Here is a 22,708-nt window from a genome sequence, read left to right as displayed (position 1 = left end):
AAGTCTTACCCTGAATTCTTTGCCGAATTTCCGCAGCTCTTCAATTTGTGACCTTTGCTGAATGGAGGGAGCTGAGAGACAAAGGGGAGAGAAAGGATACAAAAAAGTTCTCTATCAGGGGAGAATGTAATGTGGGTGTTTTTGACTGCACTTTTCTTTCAGACAGCACTTTATGGCAAACAAACAAATGCTTTTCTACAGGAATACTCTTCTCATCTGCGACAACAGCTAATTGACACACTAACATGCACACACTTTTTGAGGTGAGACCCCGCGACAGCAAACAGTTAAAAATAGGGAGTGGCCACCAGCCATCCTACCGACCAGAATATCTGCCGTCATTTTCCAACGGTGTCGACATGTTGAATCAGCGCAAACAGTCCCCGCTCATCGACGCAGGTGCTTTAACCATTCATTGTCGAGGCGTGTCTGACCTCTAATACACACAACCTCCCTCCCACAAACACACATTTCACAGACACACACCTTTACTCTTGCCATCTTCCGTGGTGCCTGGACTCTCTGCTGATCGTTCTTTGGCAGCCATGCAGAGGATCTCGTTCACTGTAGAACAGACAGACAGAATGCGAGACAGAGATATATAAAAAAAAAATACACAGGGGACCAATAAGCCACTGGAAAACCCCAACCACTTGAACAGATTCCCACAAAACACCTGTCTGGTTCTTGTACAGGTGACCCTGTCCTGATGACAGTTGGGGCCATTTTCATGACTTAATATAGACTCGATAAGCAAAGTGAAAACAAATGGAGCCCGGAGATTTGCTTTCAGCCAAATGTATGACAGTTTGTTTTTATAAATACTTATTATCATGAGCAATTTCATTGTCGTCACTACTACTTCAACTACCACAACCTGTCTCCACTTTTTTATAAATATAGTTTGTTGATTGTTGTCATTGTTCGTACCGTCGATGGGGAAGAGCGGGGCGAGGCCTGATGTTTTCTGGGCGGGCATGGAGACAGATGACGTGTCCAGGTACTGCACCGAGTCCTGCGAGCCAGATTTCGGGGAGCGGGAGGCTGAGGGAGGACAAGACAGAACAGAGGTCAGAATGAAAGACAATGAGATGTTATAAATGGTTAGCATTTTTGGCTGTGTCTGAAATGGCACACTGTTCCCTTTAAAGTGCACCACTTTGTGCCATGGCACCCTAGTACCTATATAGGGACAAAAGTAGTGCACTGTATACAGTTGAAGTCAAACGTTTACATACACCTTAGCCAAATACATTTAAACTCAGTTTTTCACAATTCCTGACATTTAATCCGAGTAAAAAAAAAAATTGCTGGTCTTAGGTTAGGATCACCACTTTATTTTAAGAATGTGAAATGTCAGAATAAATAGGAGAGAATGATTTATTTCAGCTTTCATTTCTTTCATCACATTCCCAGTGGGTCAGAAATTTACATTCACTCAATTAGTATTTGGTAGCATTGCCTTTAAATTGTTTAACTTGGGTCAAACATTTCGGGTAGCCTTCCACAAGCGTCCCACAATAAGTTGGGTGAATTCTGGCCCATTCCTCCTGACAGAGCTGGTGTAACGGAGTCAGGTTTGTAGGCCTCCTTGCTCGCACACACTTTTTCAGTTCTGCCCACAAATGTCTATAGGATTGAGGTCAGGGCTTTGTGATGGCCACTAATACCTTGACTTTGTTGTCCTTAAGGCATTTTGTCACAACTTTGGAAGTATGCTTGGGGTCATTGTTCATTTGGAAGACCCATTTGCAACCAAGCTTTAACTTCCTGACTGATGTCTTGAGATGTTACTTCAATATATCCACATAATTTTCCATCCTCATGATGCCATCTATTTTGTGAAGTGCACCAGCCCTCCTGCGGTAAATCACCCCCATAACATGATGCTGCCTCCCCCGTGCTTCACGGTTGGGATGGTGTTCTTCGGTTTGCAAGCCTCCCCCTTTTTCCTCCAAACATAACAATGATTATGGCCAAGCAGTTCTATTTTTGTTTCATCAGACCAGAGGACATTTCTCCAAAAAGTACGATCTTTGTCCCCATGTGAAGTTGCAAACCATAGTCTGGCTTTTTTATGGCAGTTTTGGAGCAGTGGCTTCTTCCTTGCTGAGCAGCCTTTCAGGTTATGTCGATATTGGACCTGTTTTACTGTGGATATAGATACTTTTGTACCCGTTTCCTCCAGCATCTTCACAATGTCCTTTGCTGTTGTTCTGGGATTGATTTGCACTTTTCGCATCAAAGTACGTTCATCTCAGGAGACAGAACAAATATCCTTCCTGAGCGGTATGACGGCTGCGTGGTCCCATGGTGTTGATACTTTCGTACCTTTGTTTGTACAGATGAACGTGGTACCTTCAGGCATTAGGAAACTGCTCCCAAGGATGAACCAGACTTGTGGAGGTCTACAATTTTTCTCCACTGTGGAGTGGTTGAAAAACAAGTTAATGATTCCAACCTAAGTGTATGTAAACTTCAACTGTATATAAGGAATAGTGTGCAATATCAGATGCATATGAAATGTGAGTTAGTAGTTAGTTTACTAACCAACATCTACCATTAGTAGCAATTCTCAATGGATTCATTGGACTTAAGTCTATGATGAGGCAGAATGGCTGTGTCTTGAGTGCGTCTTGAACAAGTGTGTAGACAAAGTGTGAGATAAAAGGCATAGTTGAATGTTAACCTGTGGACTGGGTGTGTGAGTTAGGTGTCCGGACCGGTCGGCTTGACTGGGCGGGTCTCTGTAATTTGGGAGACATCCTAGAAGACACTGAGGCAGGGAGAAAGAAGAGAGGAGGTTAAATTTCCCGACAATCAACTGGCAATATATTATTGTAAATCAAAATCAAATCAAATTTATTTGTCACATACACATGGTTAGCAGATGTTAATGCGAGTGTAGCGAAATGCTTGTGCTTCTAGTTCCGACAATGCAGTAATAACCGACAAGTAATCGAACTAACAATTCCAAAACTACTACCTTATAGACACAAGTGTAAGGGGATAAAGAATATGTACATAAAGATATATGAATGAGTGATGGTACAGAGCGGCATAGGCAAGATACAGTAGATGGTATCGAGTACAGTATATACATATGAGATGAGTAATGTAGGGTATGTAAACAAAGTGGCATAGTTTAAAGTGGCTAGTGATACATGTATTACATAAAGATGCAGTAGATGATAGAGTACAGTATATACATATACATATGAGATGAATAATGTAGGGTATATAAACATTATATTAAGTAGCATTGTTTAAAGTGGCTAGTGATATATTTTACATCAATTCCCATTATTAAGCTTCACCTATTGCTTTTCAAGACTGCACACAGTGCAAACTTAAGAAATAATGCCCGATGAGGACACAGCCCTTAGCCGTGGTATATTGGCCATATATCACAAACCCCCGAGGTGCCTAATTGCTATTATAAACTGGTTACCAACGCAATTAGAGCAGTAAAAATAAATGTTTTGTCATACCCGTGGTATAGGGTCTAATATACCACGGTTGTCAGCCAATCAGCATTCGGGGCTCGAACCACACAGTTTATAAAAACAAATAATTCATGACTGCCATGTACACTTTCTGGAGTAACACATCCACGTAGACACACAGATATCCCATTACAACACAGATAACTCCCCGAACACACACAAACACACACACTAATAACTTCACTCACCTCCGTTGACGGGCCTACCAGTGTCCAACGGAGACAGCGAGTTGGAATGGGGGGTGGGGGGACTAGCTGAAGAGGAGGCGGCGTTGGCCGAGGCCGGACCCCCGGGGGAGGTAGGGGCGTAGGGGCTGGCAGTGCCAGGGCTGCCCTGGGAGTGGTGGGGGGAGTAACCTCGGCCAGAGAGGGGGCTGCTGCACTCCGAAGACGGGGGAGGGGGCTGGGGTCCACCAGTGGCCACGGGCAGGTGAGGTTTGGGGGAGGATGAGGAGGGAGGGGCTGAGCGGTAGCCAGCGCTCATGCGGTTGTGACCTTGGGGTCCGCCGCTTCCTCCTCCAGGGCCTCGCTCCGCCCGCTCGCGTTCTCCTCGCATGCTGCCCCCCGACGCGCCAATCTCCCTAGCTCGCTGGGGTAACGGAATGTATTTGCCTTCCCTGAAAGAGAGAGATAAACAAAGAAAGAATGGGGGGGGGTACTGTAGATCATGCTTTTCCCAATCCATCCACTGCTGCCAAAGACTTTCAGCATGATGAGGGGATGAGTTTGAGCAAGGTGAGGGGCAGAATCACTAATCTTGATCACATAATGAGTATTTAATTGGGATGCCAGTTGATTTGTAGATCAGCCATTCTACTCAGTCTGAATGAAATGTGGTCAATCTCAAATACACAAACCACTTAGCAGTAGCCAATAGTGACACCCCCCCCCCCCCCCCCTAGCCAAAGGACACATCCCAATTTTCCACCCTTCTCCCCAAGTGTGGACTTTTATACTCGCCATCATGTATTTAAAAACATGAAATCATTGGCTAGAAAGAGTTCATTTCCACCATTGTTGAATCCATGAAGTGCACACTTCTGGGAAAGGGTGGAGAATTGTGACATAGCCAAAGAATACAGCCTGACCGGAGCACTCACCTGCTGACTATGCTGGGGCTGTCGCAGCCTTTCTCCCTCTCCCTGGGGCTTCCCCCCCCACGCTCGCCACCGCGCACCACTGCGCTGCACTTGTCCTCCTCGCTCTTGCCCTCCTCGTTCTCCAACGAGACGCGTTGGCGGTACTGGGGGCTGGACTCGATCTCACTAGCCATGAGGGCGGCACGTGCCTCCCGCTGCCGGAAGCCCTCTGTGCTGCCCCTCTCCAGATGGACCCTGAGGGACAGGGAGGGAGATGGAGAGAGAAAAGGATAGAGATATGATGAAGATCAACACTATGCATAGACACATACAGTGCCTTGCGAAAGTATTCGGCCCCCTTGAACTTTGCGTCCTTTTGCCACATTTCAGGCTTCAAACATAAAGATATAAAACTGTATTTTTTTGTGAAGAATCAACAACAAGTGGGACACAATCATGAAGTGGAATGACATTTATTGGATATTTCAAACTTTTTTAACAAATCAAAAACTGAAATATTGGGCGTGCAAAATTATTCAGCCCCCTGAAGTTAATACTTTGTAGCGCCACCTTTTGCTGCGATTACAGCTGTAAGTCGCTTGGGGTATGTCTCTATCAGTTTTGCACATCGAGAGACTGAAATTTTTTCCCATTCCTCCTTGCAAAACAGCTCGAGCTCAGTGAGGTTGGATGGAGAGCATTTGTGAACAGCAGTTTTCAGTTCTTTCCACAGATTCTCGATTGGATTCAGGTCTGGACTTTGACTTGGCCATTCTAACACCTGGATATGTTTATTTTTGAACCATTCCATTGTAGATTTTGCTTTATGTTTTGGATCATTGTCTTGTTGGAAGACAAATCTCCGTCCCAGTCTCAGGTCTTTTGCAGACTCCATCAGGTTTTCTTCCAGAATGGTCCTGTATTTGGCTCCATCCATCTTCCCATCAATTTTAACAATCTTCCCTGTCCCTGCTGAAGAAAAGCAGGCCCAAACCATGATGCTGCCACCACCATGTTTGACAGTGGGGATGGTGTGTTCAGCTGTGTTGCTTTTACGCCAAACATAACGTTTTGCATTGTTGCCAAAAAGTTCAATTTTGGTTTCATCTGATCAGAGCACCTTCTTCCACATGTTTGGTGTGTCTCCCAGGTGGCTTGTGGCAAACTTTAAACAACACTTTTTATGGATATCTTTAAGAAATGGCTTTCTTCTTGCCACTCTTCCATAAAGGCCAGATTTGTGCAATATACGACTGATTGTTGTCCTATGGACAGAGTCTCCCACCTCAGCTGTAGATCTCTGCAGTTCATCCAGAGTGATCATGGGCCTCTTGGCTGCATCTCTGATCAGTCTTTTCCTTGTATGAGCTGAAAGTTTAGAGGGACGGCCAGGTCTTGGTAGATTTGCAGTGGTCTGATACTCCTTCCATTTCAATATTAATCGCTTGCACAGTGCTCCTTGGGATGTTTAAAGCTTGGGAAATCTTTTTGTATCCAAATCCGGCTTTAAACTTCTTCACAACAGTATCTCGGACCTGCCTGGTGTGTTCCTTGTTCTTCATGATGCTCTCTGCGCTTTTAACGGACCTCTGAGACTATCACAGTGCAGGTGCATTTATACGGAGACTTGATTACACACAGGTGGATTGTATTTATCATCATTAGTCATTTAGGTCAACATTGGATCATTCAGAGATCCTCACTGAACTTCTGGAGAGAGTTTGCTGCACTGAAAGTAAAGGGGCTGAATAATTTTGCACGCCCAATTTTTCAGTTTTTGATTTATTAAAAAAAGTTTGAAATATCCAATAAATGTCGTTCCACTTCATGATTGTGTCCCACTTCTTGGTGATTCTTCACAAAAAAATACAGTTTTATATCTTTATGTTTGAAGCCTGAAATGTGGCAAAAGGTCGCAAAGTTCAAGGGGGCCGAATACTTTCGCAAGGCACTGTACATACAAACAATCATGTATGAAGATCAGATCTGGGTTCAAATACTTTTATGTTTGCTCGAGTCTGCTTGGAGTGCCAGATGGGCGAGAATTGCAGTTTTGGGACTCCTCTATTGGATTATTAAGCCAGACATGCTCAAACAGGAACAGATTAAGTATTTGATATTATCTTTCAAGTATTTCAAACCCAGCTCTGATGGAGATTCAGGGGAATATTCTTTCAAAAGGTTGCTAAGACTGTTTAGGCCTTGAAGACTTATTGTTTTTTTGTCTTGACATGGAGGTGGACTTACGTGTACATTGAGAGGCTGGAGTCGTAGGTAGACTCGACGCCGAAGTTCACCTTGTTGTAACGAAACATTTCGTTGGCATCCCAACCGTTGGCCTGAGAGAGGGCGAGAAAACTTTGTGTAAGTTGCCAGAGCCTGTGGCGGTAAGCTCCAGGTTGTGTGTCAATGGAATAGAGAGCGAGAGCTAGCAAAAATAGAGAGCGAGAGCTAGCAATATTTCATTGTATTTAAAAAAATATATATGTTCACTTGTTTAGCTAGCGAAGGCAGCTAGCTAGTCTACTCAAACACCTAGCTCAAACAGAGTGATACTATGAAAGCTCACAATGTGATTTTCTGGATTTTTGTTTTAGATTCTGTGTCTCACAGTTGAAGTGTACCTATGATAAAAAAAATTACAGACCTCTACATGCTTTGTAAGTTGGAAAACCTGCAAAATTGGCAGTGTATCAAATACTTGCTCTCCACACTGTATATACATTGAGGTTTTAATATTGTTCCACAGTTGTTTTCTAGTTCTCTTTCTGCCTCTTATAAAGAGACCCCTCTGAGAAATGTGTGACAGACAGAACTCTGCAGGGGAGTGTAGGAGATAAGACTAGTCCGTCATTCCAATATAAATCAACTTAGACATTTACTGGTAAGTTTTTAGATAAACACTAAAAGCCTTGTTTATATACCTGTGTAGGCATGGTTTTGGTCACGACTAAAAGATAATGACGTAGGCAGTGACATCACTAGGGCTGGACTTCGGGTTTAAAAAAAATAACATGGGACCTTTTCTTTGATGCAGAACTTACTCGGAAAACACACGTACTATGTTCCTGATTGTCAATGTCTGTCTGCAATTGCATTAAATGAAGGTTTTGAATGATTTAATTAAAGATATTGTCATAATGCTAATTTTCACCAATGAACCAATGATTGACAAGTAACAAGGAAACCAAACCCCAACATATGAACGCCCTGAAGTCTGGAGGCTGCACCTCAGTAAATGCTGTACGGCCACTTCAGATGTTGGATGACCATGCAGCCTTTTAACCTACCTATTGTAATATATGCAAAATGTAGCAAATGTTGCTGTCATCATTCTTGCTACTTCAAGTTCAGTAGCCAAACGTGCAAGGGCCGGTGTGCGCGTGGTTTTCATTAAATAGAGTAGGCTTTAGCCTATGTGTGGATGTAGAAGCACTGGGCAGATAGCTTTACAACAAAATCTACAGTTGAAGTCTGAAGTTTACATACACTTAGGTTGGAGTTATTAAAACTCATTTTTCAACCACTCCACACATTTCTTGTTAATTAACAACTATAGTTTTGGCAAGTCGGGTTGTACATCTACTTTGTGCATGACAAGTCATCTTTCCAACACTTGTTTACAGACAGATTATTTCACTTAAAATTCACTGTATCACAAGTCCAGTGGGTCAGAGGTTCACATACACTAAGATGACTGTGCCTTTAAACAGCTCGGGAACATTCCAGAAAATGATGTCATGGCTTTAGAAGCTTCTGATAGGCTAATTGACTATTTCAAGGCCTACCTTCAAAGTCAGTGCCTCTTTGCTTGACATCATGGGAAAATCAAAAGAAATCAGCCAAGACCTCCACAAGTCTGGTTCATCCTTGGGAACAATTTCCAAACGCCTTTAGGTACCACGTTCATCTGTACAAAGAATAGTATGTAAGTATAAAAACCATGGGACCACACAGCTGTCATAGCGCTCAGGAAGGAGACGCGTTCTGTCTCCTAAAGATTAACATACTTTGGTGCGAAAAGTGCAAATCAAATTCAGAACAACAGCAAAGGACCTTGTGAAGATTCTGGAGGAAACAGGTACAAAAGTATCTATATCCACAGTAAAACGAGTCCTATAGACATAACCTGAAAGGCCGCTTAGCAAGGATGAAGCCACTGCTCCAAAACTGCCATAAAAAAGCCAGACTAATGTTTGCAACTGCACATGGGGACAAATATTGTACTTTTTGGAGAAATGTCCTCTGGTCTGACAAAACAAAAATAGAACTGTTTGGCCATAATGACCATAGTTATGTTCGGAGGAAAAAGGGGGAGGCTTGCAAGCCGAAGAACACCATTCCAACCGTGAAGCACGGCGGTGGCAGCATCATGTTGTGGGGGTGCTTTGCTGCAGGAGGGACTGGTGCACTTCACAAAATAGATGGCATCATGAGGATGGAAAATTACGTGGATATATTGAAGCAACATCTCAAGACATCAGTCAGGAAGTTAAAGCTTGGTCACAAATGGGTCTTCCAAATGGACAATGACCCCAAGCATACTTCCAAAGTTTTGGCAAAATGGCTCAAGGAAAACAAAATCAAGGTATTGGAGTGGCCATCACAGAGCCCTGACCTCAATCCTATAAAAACTTTGTGGGCAGAACTGAAAAAGCATGTACGAGCAAGAAGGCCTACGAACCTGACTCAGTTACATCAGCTCAGTCAGGAGGAATGGGCCAGAATTCACCCAACTTATTGTGGGAAGCTTGATGAAGGCTACCCGAAACATTTGACCCAAGTTTAAATGGTTTAAGGCAATGCTACCAAATACTAATTGAGTGTATGTAAACTTCTGACCCACTAGGAATGTGATGAAAGAAATGAAAGCTGAAATAAATCACTCTACTATTATTCTGACATTTCACATTCTTAAAATAAAGTGGTGATCCTAACTGACCTCAGCTCACTGGTCACCATAGCAGCACCCACCCGTAGCACGTGCTCCAGCAGGTATATTTCACTTGTCACCCCCAAAGACAATTCCTCCTTTGGCCGCCTTTCCTCCCAGTTCTCTGCTGCCAATGACTGGAACGAATTGCAAACATCCCTGAAGCTGGAGACTCATATCTCCCTCACTAACCTGAAGCACCAGCTGTCAGAGCAGCTCACAGATCACTGCTCCTGTACATAGCCCATCTGTAAATAGCCCATCCAACTACCTCATCCCCATACTGTTATTTATTTATTTTTGCTCCTTTGCACCCCAGTATCTCTACTTGCACATTCATCTTCTGCACATCTATCACCCCAGTCTCTATCACTCAAGTGTTTAATTTCTAAATTGTAATTATTTCTCCACTATGGCCTATTTATTGCCTTACCTCCCTTATCTTACCTCATTTGCACACACTGTATATAGACTTTTTTTCTATTATGTTATTGACTGTATGTTTTGTTTATCCCATGAGTAACTCTGTGTTGTTTGTGTCACACTGCTTTGCTTTATCTTGGCCAGGCCACAGCTGTAAATGAGAACTTGTTCTCAACTAGCCTACCTGGTTAAATAAAAAAATAAATTCAATTAAATAAATAAATAAATAAATAAATAAATAAATATGATTAGGCTATAGTTTACTACATTGCCTAGAAATAAATATGAATCACCCATATTTCTCTGTCTAAATATCTTACCACTACGAAAAGGTAGGCTATAGAAAAATCTCTCCAACTATGCTCTCTTAAACGACATTTAGCATATTGGCTGATATAGTCCAGTAATACAGATAGCCTAATATAAAATGGGCCACGTGAAAATCTCTAGTAAGTTAACCTATTTCTTAAGTTATTTTTGTGCATTTGAAATCGCTGGGACCATGGTGGGCAAGTGAGCTGCTTCACATAGGCCTAAAATAATGTTGCTGTTTGGGACCAGTTCTTGTGATAGCGGGTGGAAGTCGGACTGAAAGGCAGCAGGTGCGGGTGGGGTATGAAAAGCTGCGGGTGTTGGCGGGAGCGGGATGAAGTTAACACTCCCATGCAGACCTCTACAAGGCAGTATTGAATGTGTCCCTGTCACCCTGCTTACTCAGATTTCGAGAGAGAGAGAGAGGAAGGCTAGGTTGAAGCAACCTCATGATGGGTATCGGGAAAATTTGAGTATCATATAGTAAGTAGCCTAAACCTATCAATGTTACATTGAGCTGGGTGAATGGAATATGAGTGCTAGTCATCCAATATGCTGAAATAGAAATAAGGCCCATAAAATGTTTTATTCATCCTCCCTCATCTTAAAAAGGCACAGACCGCCACTGGTGTTTTGTGTCAAAAAGAGTGATGGTGTGTGTGATTGTCAGAGTGAGTGTCAGAGTGAGTGAGCGAGTATAAGCGGTTGTATGTGTGCCTACATATAAGCGTGTTCGACTCACAGCATCGTTCTCCAAATCGAAGGCCTCTCCGTTGCCATCTCCTCCCTCCCACCTCTGCAGCACCTTCTCTTTGTCTTCCCCGTTGACGCGGGTCGAGCTGATGGACGTGTCTATGAACGTGTCTGCACATACAGGGTAGAGAAACAACCATTATCCAAAAAGTAATGCGTGAGACAGAGAAGAGGTATATCTCTTAAATCGGACCCATGAACTGTCCCCACAACGTGTGTTTATCGTAAGCAGACAACACATTACATTCTTACACAACATAACTATGACCCCATGCAAATTACCCTAACTTCTTATTAGTTTAGCACTCAGATGTCAACTTGGAATTTTGCCTTAAAGGAATAATTCACTCAAAATCCCCTGTATTTGTTTTATTAGTCCATTGTTGATACAGTCCCAAAAGGTTTCGCATTACAGCAATCATGTTTACACGATATAGGACATTCAAAAAGCAAACTGCAACTTGCCACATCCTCATGATGATGATGCGTTTTGCATCATCATGATGCGTTTTGCATCATCATGATGTGACAAATTACAACTAGCTTTCTGAAAGTCTTATATATTTTAGATTTTAGAATATTCCGATTTTAGAATATTCACATAAACCTGTCACCAATTGGATGGAATCTTGATTGCTGACATGCAAAACATTTTCCATCCAATTGGTGACAGGTTTATGTGAATATTCTAAAATCTGAATAAGAAACAGAGGTTCAATGGGATTCCACTGCATTTTCTACTGATGGTTTGGTCACAAACTGTTGCGATAAATAGCATACTTTCCCAATTTGGTTTTGGCGCATGCTCTATAGACAACAGTTCGCTGATAAAGTGGAGGGGCAAGTTTATGATGATGATATGGATAAACGCAAGATCATTTTTATTTGATAATTGGCAGCCAAGCACCAATCATCATGTCACCAGCATCATTCAAACAATAGCCGACCCTCAATATTTATTTCCATGGTGCTCATCACCGTGCACTTAACCATCCTTTGTGATAATGTTATGAAACAAGTTATGAGGTTCATCCTATTCTACATAACTATGCTGTTCCACATCGTGGTGGAGGTGGTGGTAGAAATAGTGAAACGTAACATATCATTGTGTGACTCCAAGTTTAGTATGACATGATTGTTTTTATATCAATATTTGCACATAAAAGCGTGTCCACCGCAATCGTCGCATAATCTACTTCACCGCCAAAAAAGTATCCAATCTTGTCTAGCGTATTTTGTTTCGTCGACATCAGAGCATTTTACTGACAAATGTCCTTGTTCCATCAGGCCTGTCGTGACTTTTTATATGAAATAGTTGGATGGAAACCTGGTTAATGTAACCATCGACAATGACCTACAAATCCATGAAACCACTCGTCCCTTACCGGACAATGCAGACAATCTACACGTTGATCAAACACTAACCTATAACACATCCCTCCCTCTGTCCAACCCTCCCGATCCCACTTCTCCCTAGCTGTCTCAATTGCTTCAAAGTTCGTCCTTCTTCCTCTGCACTTGCAAAGTGAAAACATTATGATGGAAGATCATCATTAGGTTGGCTTTCACCTGGTGTGTTCTTATAGATTAGTGAAGATGAAAGAGAGGCGAGGGGGTGACAGATTTTATACAATTGAGAAAAAGCACTCATCTGTACCTCTGGTGGCATAGTTGAGGTCCACGTCTCGGCAGGTCATGGTGACCACATCGTAAGAGCTGAAGACCATGGTGTCGGTGATCTCCTCCCTCCGGGGCAGGGCAGGCCTCTCGTCTTCGCCTCGCTTGTGGACTGCGTCCACTGCCAGCTCACACTGCAGACAGAAGAACATTTAAGTCAAAAGGGAAGTAGGGCTGACCCCAACAAAAAATACCTTAAAAATCGACCAAAGGTCATCTGTTCTTTCGACAAATCGATTGGTTTACATTTTAAAAGTGTATTTTTCCATATGTAGACACACCCTGTGTGTTAAATTAAATCAACTACACAGAAAATATACAGTGCCTTGCGAAAGTATTCGGCCCCCTTGAACTTTGCGACCTTTTGCCACATTTCAGGCTTCAAACATAAAGATATAAAACTGTATTTTTTTGTGAAGAATCAACAACAAGTGGGACACAATCATGAAGTGAAACGACATTTATTGGATATTTCAAACTTTTTTAACAAATCAAAAACTGAAAAATTGGGCGTACAAAATTATTCAGCCCCTTTACTTTCAGTGCAGCAAACTCTCTCCAGGAGTTCAGTGAGGATCTCTGAATGATCCAATGTTGACCTAAATGACTAATGATGATAAATACAATCCACCTGTGTGTAATCAAGTCTCCGTATAAATGCACCTGCACTGTGATAGTCTCACAGGTCCGTTAAAAGCGCAGAGAGCATCATGAAGAACAAGGAACACACCAGGCAGGTCCGAGATACTGTTGTGAAGAAGTTTAAAGCCGGATTTGATACAAAAAGATTTCCCAAGCTTTAAACATCCCAAGGAGCACTGTGCAAGCGATAATATTGAAATGGAAGGAGTATCAGACCACTGCAAATATACCAAGACCTGGCCGTCCCTCTAAACTTTCAGCTCATACAAGGAGAAGACTGATCAGAGATGCAGCCAAGAGGCCCATGATCACTCTGGATGAACTGCAGAAATCTACAGCTGAGGTGGGAGACTCTGTCCATAGGACAACAATCAGTCGTATATTGCACAAATCTGGCCTTTATGGAAGAGTGGCAAGAAGAAAGCCATTTCTTAAAGATATCCATAAAAAGTATTGTTTAAAGTTTGCCACCAGCCACCTGGGAGACACACCAAACATGTGGAAGAAGGTGCTCTGGTCAGATGAAACCAACATTTAACTTTTTGGCAACAATGCAAAACGTTATGTTTGGCGTAAAAGCAACACAGCTCATCACCCTGAACACACCATCCCCACTGTCAAACATGGTGGTGGCAGCATCATGGTTTGGGCCTGCTTTTCTTCAGCAGGGACAGGGAAGATGGTTAAAATTGATGGGAAGATGGATGGAGCCAAATACAGGACCATTCTGGAAGAAAACCTGATGGAGTCTGCAAAAGACCTGAGACTGGGACGGAGATTTGTCTTCCAACAAGACAATGATCCAAAACATAAAGCAAAATCTACAATGGAATGGTTAAAAAATAAACATATCCAGGTGTTAGAATGGCCAAGTCAAAGTCCAGACCTGAATCCAATCGAGAATCTGTGGAAAGAACTGAAAACTGCTGTTCACAAATGCTCTCCATCTAACCTCACTGAGCTCGAGCTGTTTTGCAAAGAGGAATGGGAAAAAATTTCAGTCTCTCGATGTGCAAAACTGATAGAGACATACCCCAAGCGACTTACAGCTGTAATCGCAGCAAAAGGTGGCGCTACAAAGTATTAACTTAAGGGGGCTGAATAATTTTGCACGCCCAATTTTTCAGTTTTTGATTTGTTAAAAAAGTTTGAAATATCCAATAAATGTCATTCCACTTCATGATTGTGTCCCACTTGTTGTTGATTCTTTACAAAAAAAATACAGTTTTGTATCTTTATGTTTGAAGCCTGAAATGTGGCAAAAGGTCGCAAAGTTCAAGGGGGCCGAATACTTTCGCAAGGCAATGTATATACAGCACCAATCAAAAGTTTGGACACCTACTCATTCCAGGGTTTATCTTTATTTTTAGTATTTTCTACATAATAAATAATAATCATGAAGACATCAAAACTTAGCAATAAGACACATGGAATCATTTTCTTCAAAGTAGCCACCCTTTGCCATAATGACAACTTTGCACACTCTTGGCATTCTCTCAACCAGCTTCACCTGGAAACTTTTCCAACAGTCTTAAAGGAGTTCCCACATATGTTTGGACACACTTACTCATTCGAGGGTTTTTCTTTATTTTTACTGTTTTCTACATTGTAGAATAATAGTGAAGACATCAAAACTATGAAATAACACACATGGAATCATGTAACCAAAAGTGTTAAACAAATCAAAATGTATTTTATGAGATTTTTCAAAGTAGCCACCCTTTGTCTTGACAGCTTTGCACACTCTTGGCATTCTATCAACCAGCTTCATGAGGTAGTCATCCAGTAATGATTTCAATTAACAGGTGTGCCTTGTTAAAAGTTCATTTGTTTGAGCCAATCAGTTGTGTTGTGACAATGTAGGGGTGGTATACAGAAGATGGTCTTTTATCAAATAAGGCTAAGTCCATATTACGAAGAACAACTCAAACAAGCAAAGCGAAACGACAGTCCATCACTACTGTAAGACATGAAGGTCAGTCAATGCAGAAAATGTTAAGAACTTTCAAAGTTTCTTCAAGTGCAGTCGCAAAAACCATCAAGCGCTATGATGAAACTGGCTCTCATGAGTACCGCCACATGAAAGGAAGACCCAGAGTTACAGTACCTCTGCTGCAGAGGATAAGTTAGAGTTTCCAGCCACATAAATTGCCAAATAAATGCTTCCCAGAGTTCAAGAAACAGAGACATCAACATCAACTGTTCAGAGGAGACTGCGTGAATCAGAAATTCATAGTCGAATTGCTGCAGAGACACCACTACTAAAGGACACCAATAAGAAGAAGAGACTTGCTTGGGCCAAGAAACATGAGCACAAAGACCGGTGGGACTCTATCCTTTGGTCTGATGAGTCCAGATTTGAGATATTTGTTTCCAACCGTTGTGTCTTTGTGAGACGGAGTAGGTGAATGGATGATCTCCGCATGTGTGGTTCCCACGGTTAAACATGGTGGTGGTGTGATGGTATTTTGCTGGTGACTCTGTCTGAGATTTACTTAGAATTCAAGGTACACTTAACCAGCATGTCTACCACAGCATTCTGCAGCAATACGCCATGCCATCTGGTTTGCGCTTCAAGGGACTATCATTTGTTTTTCAACAGGACAATGACACCACACACCTCCAGGCTGTTTAAGGGCTATTTGACCAAGAAGGAGAGTGATGGAGAGCTGCATCAGATGACCTGGCCTCCACAATCACCCGACCTCAACCCAATTGAGATGGTTTGGATGAGTTGGGACTGGGGATGAGGGATGAGTTGGGACCACAGAGTGAAGGAAAAACAGCCAACGAGTGCACAGCATATCTGGGAACTCCTTCAAGACTGTTGGAAAAGCATTCCAGATGAAGCTGGTTGAGAGAATGCCAAGAGTGTGCAAAGCTGTCATCAACGCAAAGGGTGGCTGCTTTGAAGAATCTAAACTCTAAAATATATTTTGATTTGTTTAACACTTTATTTAAATACTACATGATTCCATGTGTTAATTCAGTGTTGATGTATTCACTATTATACTACAATGTAGAAAATAGTAAAGATAAGAAAAACCCTGGAATGAGTACAGTTGAAGTCGGAAGTTTACATACAGTGGGGCAAAAAAGTATTTAGTCATGCACAAATTGTGCAAGTTCTCCCACTTCAAAAGATGAGGCCTGTAATTTTCATCATAGGTACACTTCAACTATGACAGACAAAATGAGAAAAAAAATCCTGAAAATCACATTGTAGGATTTTTAATGAATTTATTTGCAAATTATGGTGGAAAATAAGTATTTGGTCAATAACAAAAGTTTATCTCAATACTTTGTTATATACCCTTTGTTGGCAATGACAGAGGTAAAACGTTTTCTGTAAGTCTTCACAAGGTTTTCACACACTGTTGCTAGTAATTTGGCCCATTCCTCCATGCAGATCTCCTCTAGAGCAGGGATGTTTTTGGGCTGTTGCTGGGCAACACGGACTTTCAACTCCCTCCAAAGATTTTCTATGGGGTTGAGATCTGGAGCCTGGCTAGGTCACTCCAGGACCTTGAAATGCTTCTTACAAAGCCACTCCTTCGTTGCCCGGGCGGTGTGTTTGAAATCATTGTCATGCTGAAAGACCCAGCCACGTTTCATCTTCAATGCCCTTGCTGATAGGAGGTTTTCACTCAAAATCTCACGATACATGGCCCCATTCATTCTTTCCTTTACAAATCAAATTTATTTGTCACATACACATGGTTAGCAGATGTTAATGCGAGTGTAGCGAAATGCTTGTGCTTCTAGTTCCGACAATGCAGTAATAACCAACGAGTAATCTAACCTAACAATTCCAAAACTACTACCTTATACACACAAGTGTAAGGGATAAAGAATATTTACATAAAGATATGAATGAGTGATGGTACAGAACGGCATAGGCAAGATGCAGTAGATGGTATCGAGTATAGTATATACATATGAGATGAGTAATGTAGGGTATGTAAACAAAGTGGCATAGTTTAAAGTGTCTAGTGATACATGTATTACATAAAGATGCAGTAGATGATATAGAGTACAGTATATACATATACATATGAGATTAATAATGTAGGGTATGTAAACATTATATTAAGTAGCATTGTTTAAAGTGGCTAGTGATATATTTTACATCATTTCCCATCAATTCCCATTATTAAAGTGGCTGGAGTTGAGTCAGTGTGTTGCTCAGGTGGTTGTTGTCCTTGATGATCTTTATGGCCTTCCTGTGACATCGGGTGGTGTAGGTGTCCTGGAGGGCAGGTAGTTTGCCCCCGGGGATGCGTTGTGCAGACCTCACTACCCTCTGGAGAGCCTTACGGTTGTGGGCGGAGCAGTTGCCGTACCAGGCGGTGATACAGCCCGACAAGATGCTCTCGATTGTGCATCTGTAGAAGTTTGTGAGTGCTTTTGATGACAAGGCGAATTTCTTCAGCCTCCTGAGGTTGAAGAGGCGCTGCTGCGCCTTCTTCACGATGCTGTCTGTGTGGGTGGACCAATTCAGTTTGTCTGTGATGTGTACACGAGGAACTTAAAACTTACTACCCTCTCCACTACTGTCCCATCGATGTGGATAGGGGGGTGCTCCCTCTGCTGTTTCCTGAAGTCCACAATCATCTCCTTAGTTTTGTTGGCGTTGAGTGTGAGGTTATTTTCCTGACACCACAATCCGAGGGCCCTCACCTCCGTCTCGTCGTTGTTGGTAATCAAGCCTACCACTGTAGTGATGTCCGCAAACTTGATGATTGAGTTGGAGGCATGCATGGCCACGCAGTCGTGGGTGAACAGGGAGTATAGGAGATGGCTCAGAACGCACCCTTGTGGGGCCCCAGTGTTGAGGATCAGCGGGGTGGAGATGTTGTTACCTACCCTCACCACCTGGGGGCGGCCCGTCAGGAAGTCCAGTACCCAGGTGCACAGGGCGGGGTCGAGACCCAGGGTCTCGAGCTTGATGACGAGTTTGGAGGGTACTATGGTGTTAAATGCTGAGCTGTAGTCGATGAACAGCATTCACACATAGGTATTCCTCTTGTCCAGATGGGTTAGGGCAGTGTGCAGTGTGGTTGAGATTGCATCGTCTGTTGACCTATTTGGGCGGTAAGCAAATTGGAGTGGGTCTAGGGTGTCAAGTAGGGTGGAGGTGATATGGTCCTTGACTAGTCTCTCAAAGCACTTCATGATGGAGGAAGTGAGTGCTACGGGGCGGTAGTTGTTTAGCTCAGTTAACTTAGCTTTCTTGGGAACAAGAACAATGGTGGCCCTCTTGAAGCATGTGGGAACAGAAGACTGGGATAAGGATTGATTGAATATGTCCGTCAACACACCAGCCAGCTGGTCTGCGCATGCTCTGAGGGTGCAGCTGGGGATGCCGTCTGGGCCTGCAGCCTTGCGAGGGTTAACACGTTTAAATGTTTTACTCACGTCGGCTGCAGTGAAGGAGAGTCCGCATGTTTCGGGTGTGGGCCGTGTCAGTGGAACTGTTTTGTCCTCAAAGCGGGCAAAAAAGTTATTTAGTCTGCCTGGGAGCAAGACATCCTGGTCCGTGACGGGCTGGTTTTCTTTTTGTAATCCGTGATTGACTGTAGACCCTGCCACATACCTCGTGTCTGAGCCGTTGAATTGCGACTTTACTTTGTCTCTATACTGACGCTTAGCTTGTTTGATTGCCTTGCGGAGGGAATAGCTACACTGTTTGTATTCGGTCATGTTTCCGGTCACCTTGCCCTGGTTAAAAGCAGTGGTTCGCGCTTTCAGTTTTACGCGAATGCTGCCATCAATCCACGGTTTCTGGTTTGGGAATGTTTTAATCGTTGCTATGGGAACGACATCTTCAATGCACGTTCTAATGAACTCGCTCACCGAATCAGCGTATTCGTCCATGTTGTTGTTGGACGCAGTGCAGAACACATCCCAGTCCACGTGATGGAAGCAGTCTTGGAGCGTGGAATCAGATTGGTCGGACCAGCGTTGAACAGACCTCAACGCGGGAGCTTCTTGTTTTACCTTCTGTCTGTAGGCAGGGAGCAACAAAATGGAGTCGTGGTCAGCTTTTCCAAAAGGAGGGCGGGGAGGGCCTTATATGCGTTGCGGAAGTTAGAATAGCAATGATCCAAGGTTTTACCAGCCCTGGTTGCACAATCGATATGCTGATACAATTTAGGGAGTCTTGTTTTCAGATTAGCCTTGTTAAAATCCCCAGCTACAATGAATGCAGCCTCAGGATATGTGGTTTCCAGTTTGCAAAGAGTCAAATAAAGTTTGTTCAGAGCCATCGATGTGTCTGCTTAGGGGGGTAATATATACGGCTGTGATTATAATCGAAGAGAATTCCCTTGGTAGATAATGCGGTCGACATTTGATTGTGAGGAATTCTAAATCAGGTGAACAGAAAGACTTGAGTTCCTGTATGTTGTTGTGATCACACCACGTCTCATTAACCATAAGGCATACGCCCCCGCCCCTCTTCTTACCAGAAAGATGTCTGTTTATGTCGGCGCGATGCGTGAAGAAACCAGCAGGCTGCACCGATTCCGTTAGCGTCTCTCGAGTGAGCCATGTTTCCATGAAGCGAAGAACGTTACAGTCACTGATGTCCCTCTGGAATGCTACCCTTGCTCGGATTTCATCAACCTTGTTGTCAAGGGACTGGACATTGGCGAGAAGTATGCTAGGGAGTGGTGCGCGATGTGCCAGTCTCCGGAGCCTGACCAGAAGACCGCTTCGTTTCCCTCTTTTACGTCATCTTTGTTTTGGGTCGCAGGCTGGGATCTATTCCGTTGTCCTGGGTGAAAGGCAGAACCCAGGATCTGCTTCGGGAAAGTCATATTCCTGGTCATACTGATGGTGAGTTGACGTTGCTCTTAAATTCAGTAGTTCTTCCCGACTGTATGTAATGAAACCTAAGATGACCTGGGGTACCAATGTAAGAAATAACACGTAGGAACGCGAAGCGAGGCGGTCATCTCTGTCGGCGCCGGAAGTACACGGATCAGTCGTCTTGGTCCCTTTGCAGAAAAACAGCCCCAAAGCATGATGTTTCAACCCCCATGCTTCACAGTAGGTATGGTGTTCTTTGGATGCAACTCATCATTCTTTGTCCTCCAAACACGACAAGTTGAGTTTTTACCAAAAAGTTCTAATTTGGTTTCATCTGACACTCTCCCAATCTTCTTCTGGATCATCCAAAAAAAACTTCTGACGGGCCTGGACATGTACTGGCTTAAGCAGGGGGACACGTCTGGCACTGCAGGATTTGAGTCCCTGGCGGCGTAGTGTGTTACTGATGGTGGGCTTTGTTACTTTGGTCCCAGCTCTCTGCAGGTCATTCACAAGGTCCCCCCGTGTGGTTCTGGGATTTTTGCTCACCGTTCTTGTGATAATTTTGACCCCACGGGTGAGATCTTGCGTGGAGCCCCAGATCGAGGGAGATTATCAGTGGTCCTGTATGTCTTCCATCTCCTAATAATTGCTCCCACAGTTGATTTCTTCAAACCAAGCTGCTTACCTATTGCAGATTCAGTCTTCCCAGCCTGGTGCAGGTCTACAATTTTGTTTCTGGTGTCCTTTGACAGCTCTTTGGTCTTGGCCATAGTGGAGTTTGGAGTGTGACTGTTTGAGGTTGTGGACAGGTGTCTTTTATACTGATAACAAGTTCAAACAGGTGCCATTAATACAGGTAACGAGTGGAGGACAGAGGAGCCTCTTAAAGAAGAAGTTACAGGTCTGTGAGACAGACATCTTGCTTGTTTGTAGGTGACCAAATACTTATTTTCCACCATAATTTGCAAATACATTTAACAGGCAGTTAACCCACTGTTCCTAGGCCGTCATTGAAAATAAGAATTTGTTCTTAACTGACTTGCCTAGTAAAATAAAGGTAAAAAAATACAAATAAAAAAAATAAAAAAGTCCTGAATCGGAAAGGTGTCTCGTTTGTCATGAAAAAAATATATCTGTAAATCTATTTGCGATTGCTCAACTAAAATAATCTTGGTCGACCAACAGCCTATCTACCAAACAATTGACCAGTCGACTAAATGGGGTCAGCCCTAGATGGAAGACAAGCTTCTTTAGGCCGTAAGGACTAGTAGAGACATCAGAGCCACGAACACAAACCGTGGTCCCTGGTCAAGAACTACACAGTGTGGTTTGGATCTTAGAGACTTACCCGTGAGCCGAGGGTCTTGAAGATGCCCTCGTACACGTTGCCATTCTTCACTCTTACGTCACAGGTGGAGCCCTGTAAAGGAGGCAAAAAATAGAGGGGCATGGAGGGAGGTATGTAGGCAGGAGAATGAGCAGAAGATTGAAGAAAATACTATCTAACACACTCTATGATGAGCCATGTCAACAACATTATGGTTCGATATAACAAGATGCTAAATGTCCGTGCAGACATAGCCCTGAGAAATGGCTGTAGACTACATTGAATTCTACAGCCATGTCTCAGGACTAAAACAGACAACAAAAATGACTCACCACCACAGCTGTGAGGAAATGTATCATTCTGGCATTGTTGTAGACGCCCTCAAACACCTAGGAAAGGGACCAGAACATTCACCTTGAAAGAAACTCCATTCATTAGACTGCAGCTTTGTGCAGTATGGCCAATGATTCAGAAATCGATGACAATATATGTGATCTTCAAATATCGACAAGAAATACACACCGCTTTCAAACGGAGAACAGATGTCAGTTGCGTGCCTATTTCTTAACTGATATAATACTACAGCTGAAGACATAAAAAACTGAAAACAACATTAAAATGTACTGAACAGGGATGTATTTCAAAACAAACCCAGGGGGTAATAATTACGTAGTTCTGTGGAGTTTTGGTTTTGTTGTTCTACAACCTTTGAGTCATACTCACAGGAGAGGACAGGAAAGGTGGCTTCACAGAGGTTCGACTCCTGGGGGGAGGGGGGGAAGAGAGTACAATGGGGTTAGAACAGATTTGACATTGAACAAAAATGCAATAGTCCTTTCACTATATAAAAGGCTGGTCCTACTATACAGATTGCATTAGGGGTGCTAATGTCATAGCAAACCACAAAATTAAGAAAGCCACATTTCTAAATGGACTCCTACAAAGTGTAGATAGCTGTAATATGCACTTGACAAAACTGTGGATGTAGAACAATACAAAGCAGAGGTTTGGTGACTAAACTAATCAGCTAACATGAGATAATTAATTTCCTTACAAACCTAGCATGACATCATTGGAAAATAGCAAGATAACTTTGTATACCTTTTCGTCTGACAATCTCTGTGAATGAATTTATGACTAATCTCATGCTTTGTTAGCAGAAGGTCATTAGTTAAAAATTCTTTATTTCGCGCCACAAAAAAAACCCTGCTTAGTCAACGTCCTCCTCTGCAACACAGTGA

At 42.9% G+C, this 22,708-nt stretch overlaps 1 protein-coding gene across 4 annotated transcripts in view; it reads right to left on the bottom strand.

Moving 5' to 3' along the window:
* LOC110491775 (ataxin-2-like protein) overlaps positions 1-22,708 on the bottom strand; it is a 53,152-nt gene that overhangs the window by 13,407 nt on the left and 17,037 nt on the right. For all 4 annotated transcript variants that reach the window (XM_090202486.1, XM_090202488.1, XM_090202487.1 and 1 more), the window contains 12 exons: positions 22,191-22,230; positions 21,800-21,856; positions 21,489-21,560; positions 12,663-12,816; positions 10,995-11,116; positions 6,832-6,923; positions 4,606-4,839; positions 3,695-4,122; positions 2,690-2,776; positions 931-1,044; positions 487-564; positions 10-71 (listed from right to left, as the gene is read on the bottom strand). In XM_090202486.1, the coding sequence (XP_090058612.1) occupies positions 10-71; positions 487-564; positions 931-1,044; positions 2,690-2,776; positions 3,695-4,122; positions 4,606-4,839; positions 6,832-6,923; positions 10,995-11,116; positions 12,663-12,816; positions 21,489-21,560; positions 21,800-21,856; positions 22,191-22,230 (1,540 nt within the window). The remainder of the gene's footprint in view (positions 1-9; positions 72-486; positions 565-930; positions 1,045-2,689; positions 2,777-3,694; positions 4,123-4,605; positions 4,840-6,831; positions 6,924-10,994; positions 11,117-12,662; positions 12,817-21,488; positions 21,561-21,799; positions 21,857-22,190; positions 22,231-22,708) is intronic.

The sequence above is a fragment of the Oncorhynchus mykiss genome, chromosome 16 (assembly GCF_057628025.1).
Source record: "Oncorhynchus mykiss isolate SJ-2025 chromosome 16, ASM5762802v1, whole genome shotgun sequence".
In the NCBI taxonomy this organism is placed as follows: domain Eukaryota; kingdom Metazoa; phylum Chordata; class Actinopteri; order Salmoniformes; family Salmonidae; genus Oncorhynchus; species Oncorhynchus mykiss.
This window is presented reverse-complemented; position numbering and strand designations above follow the sequence as displayed.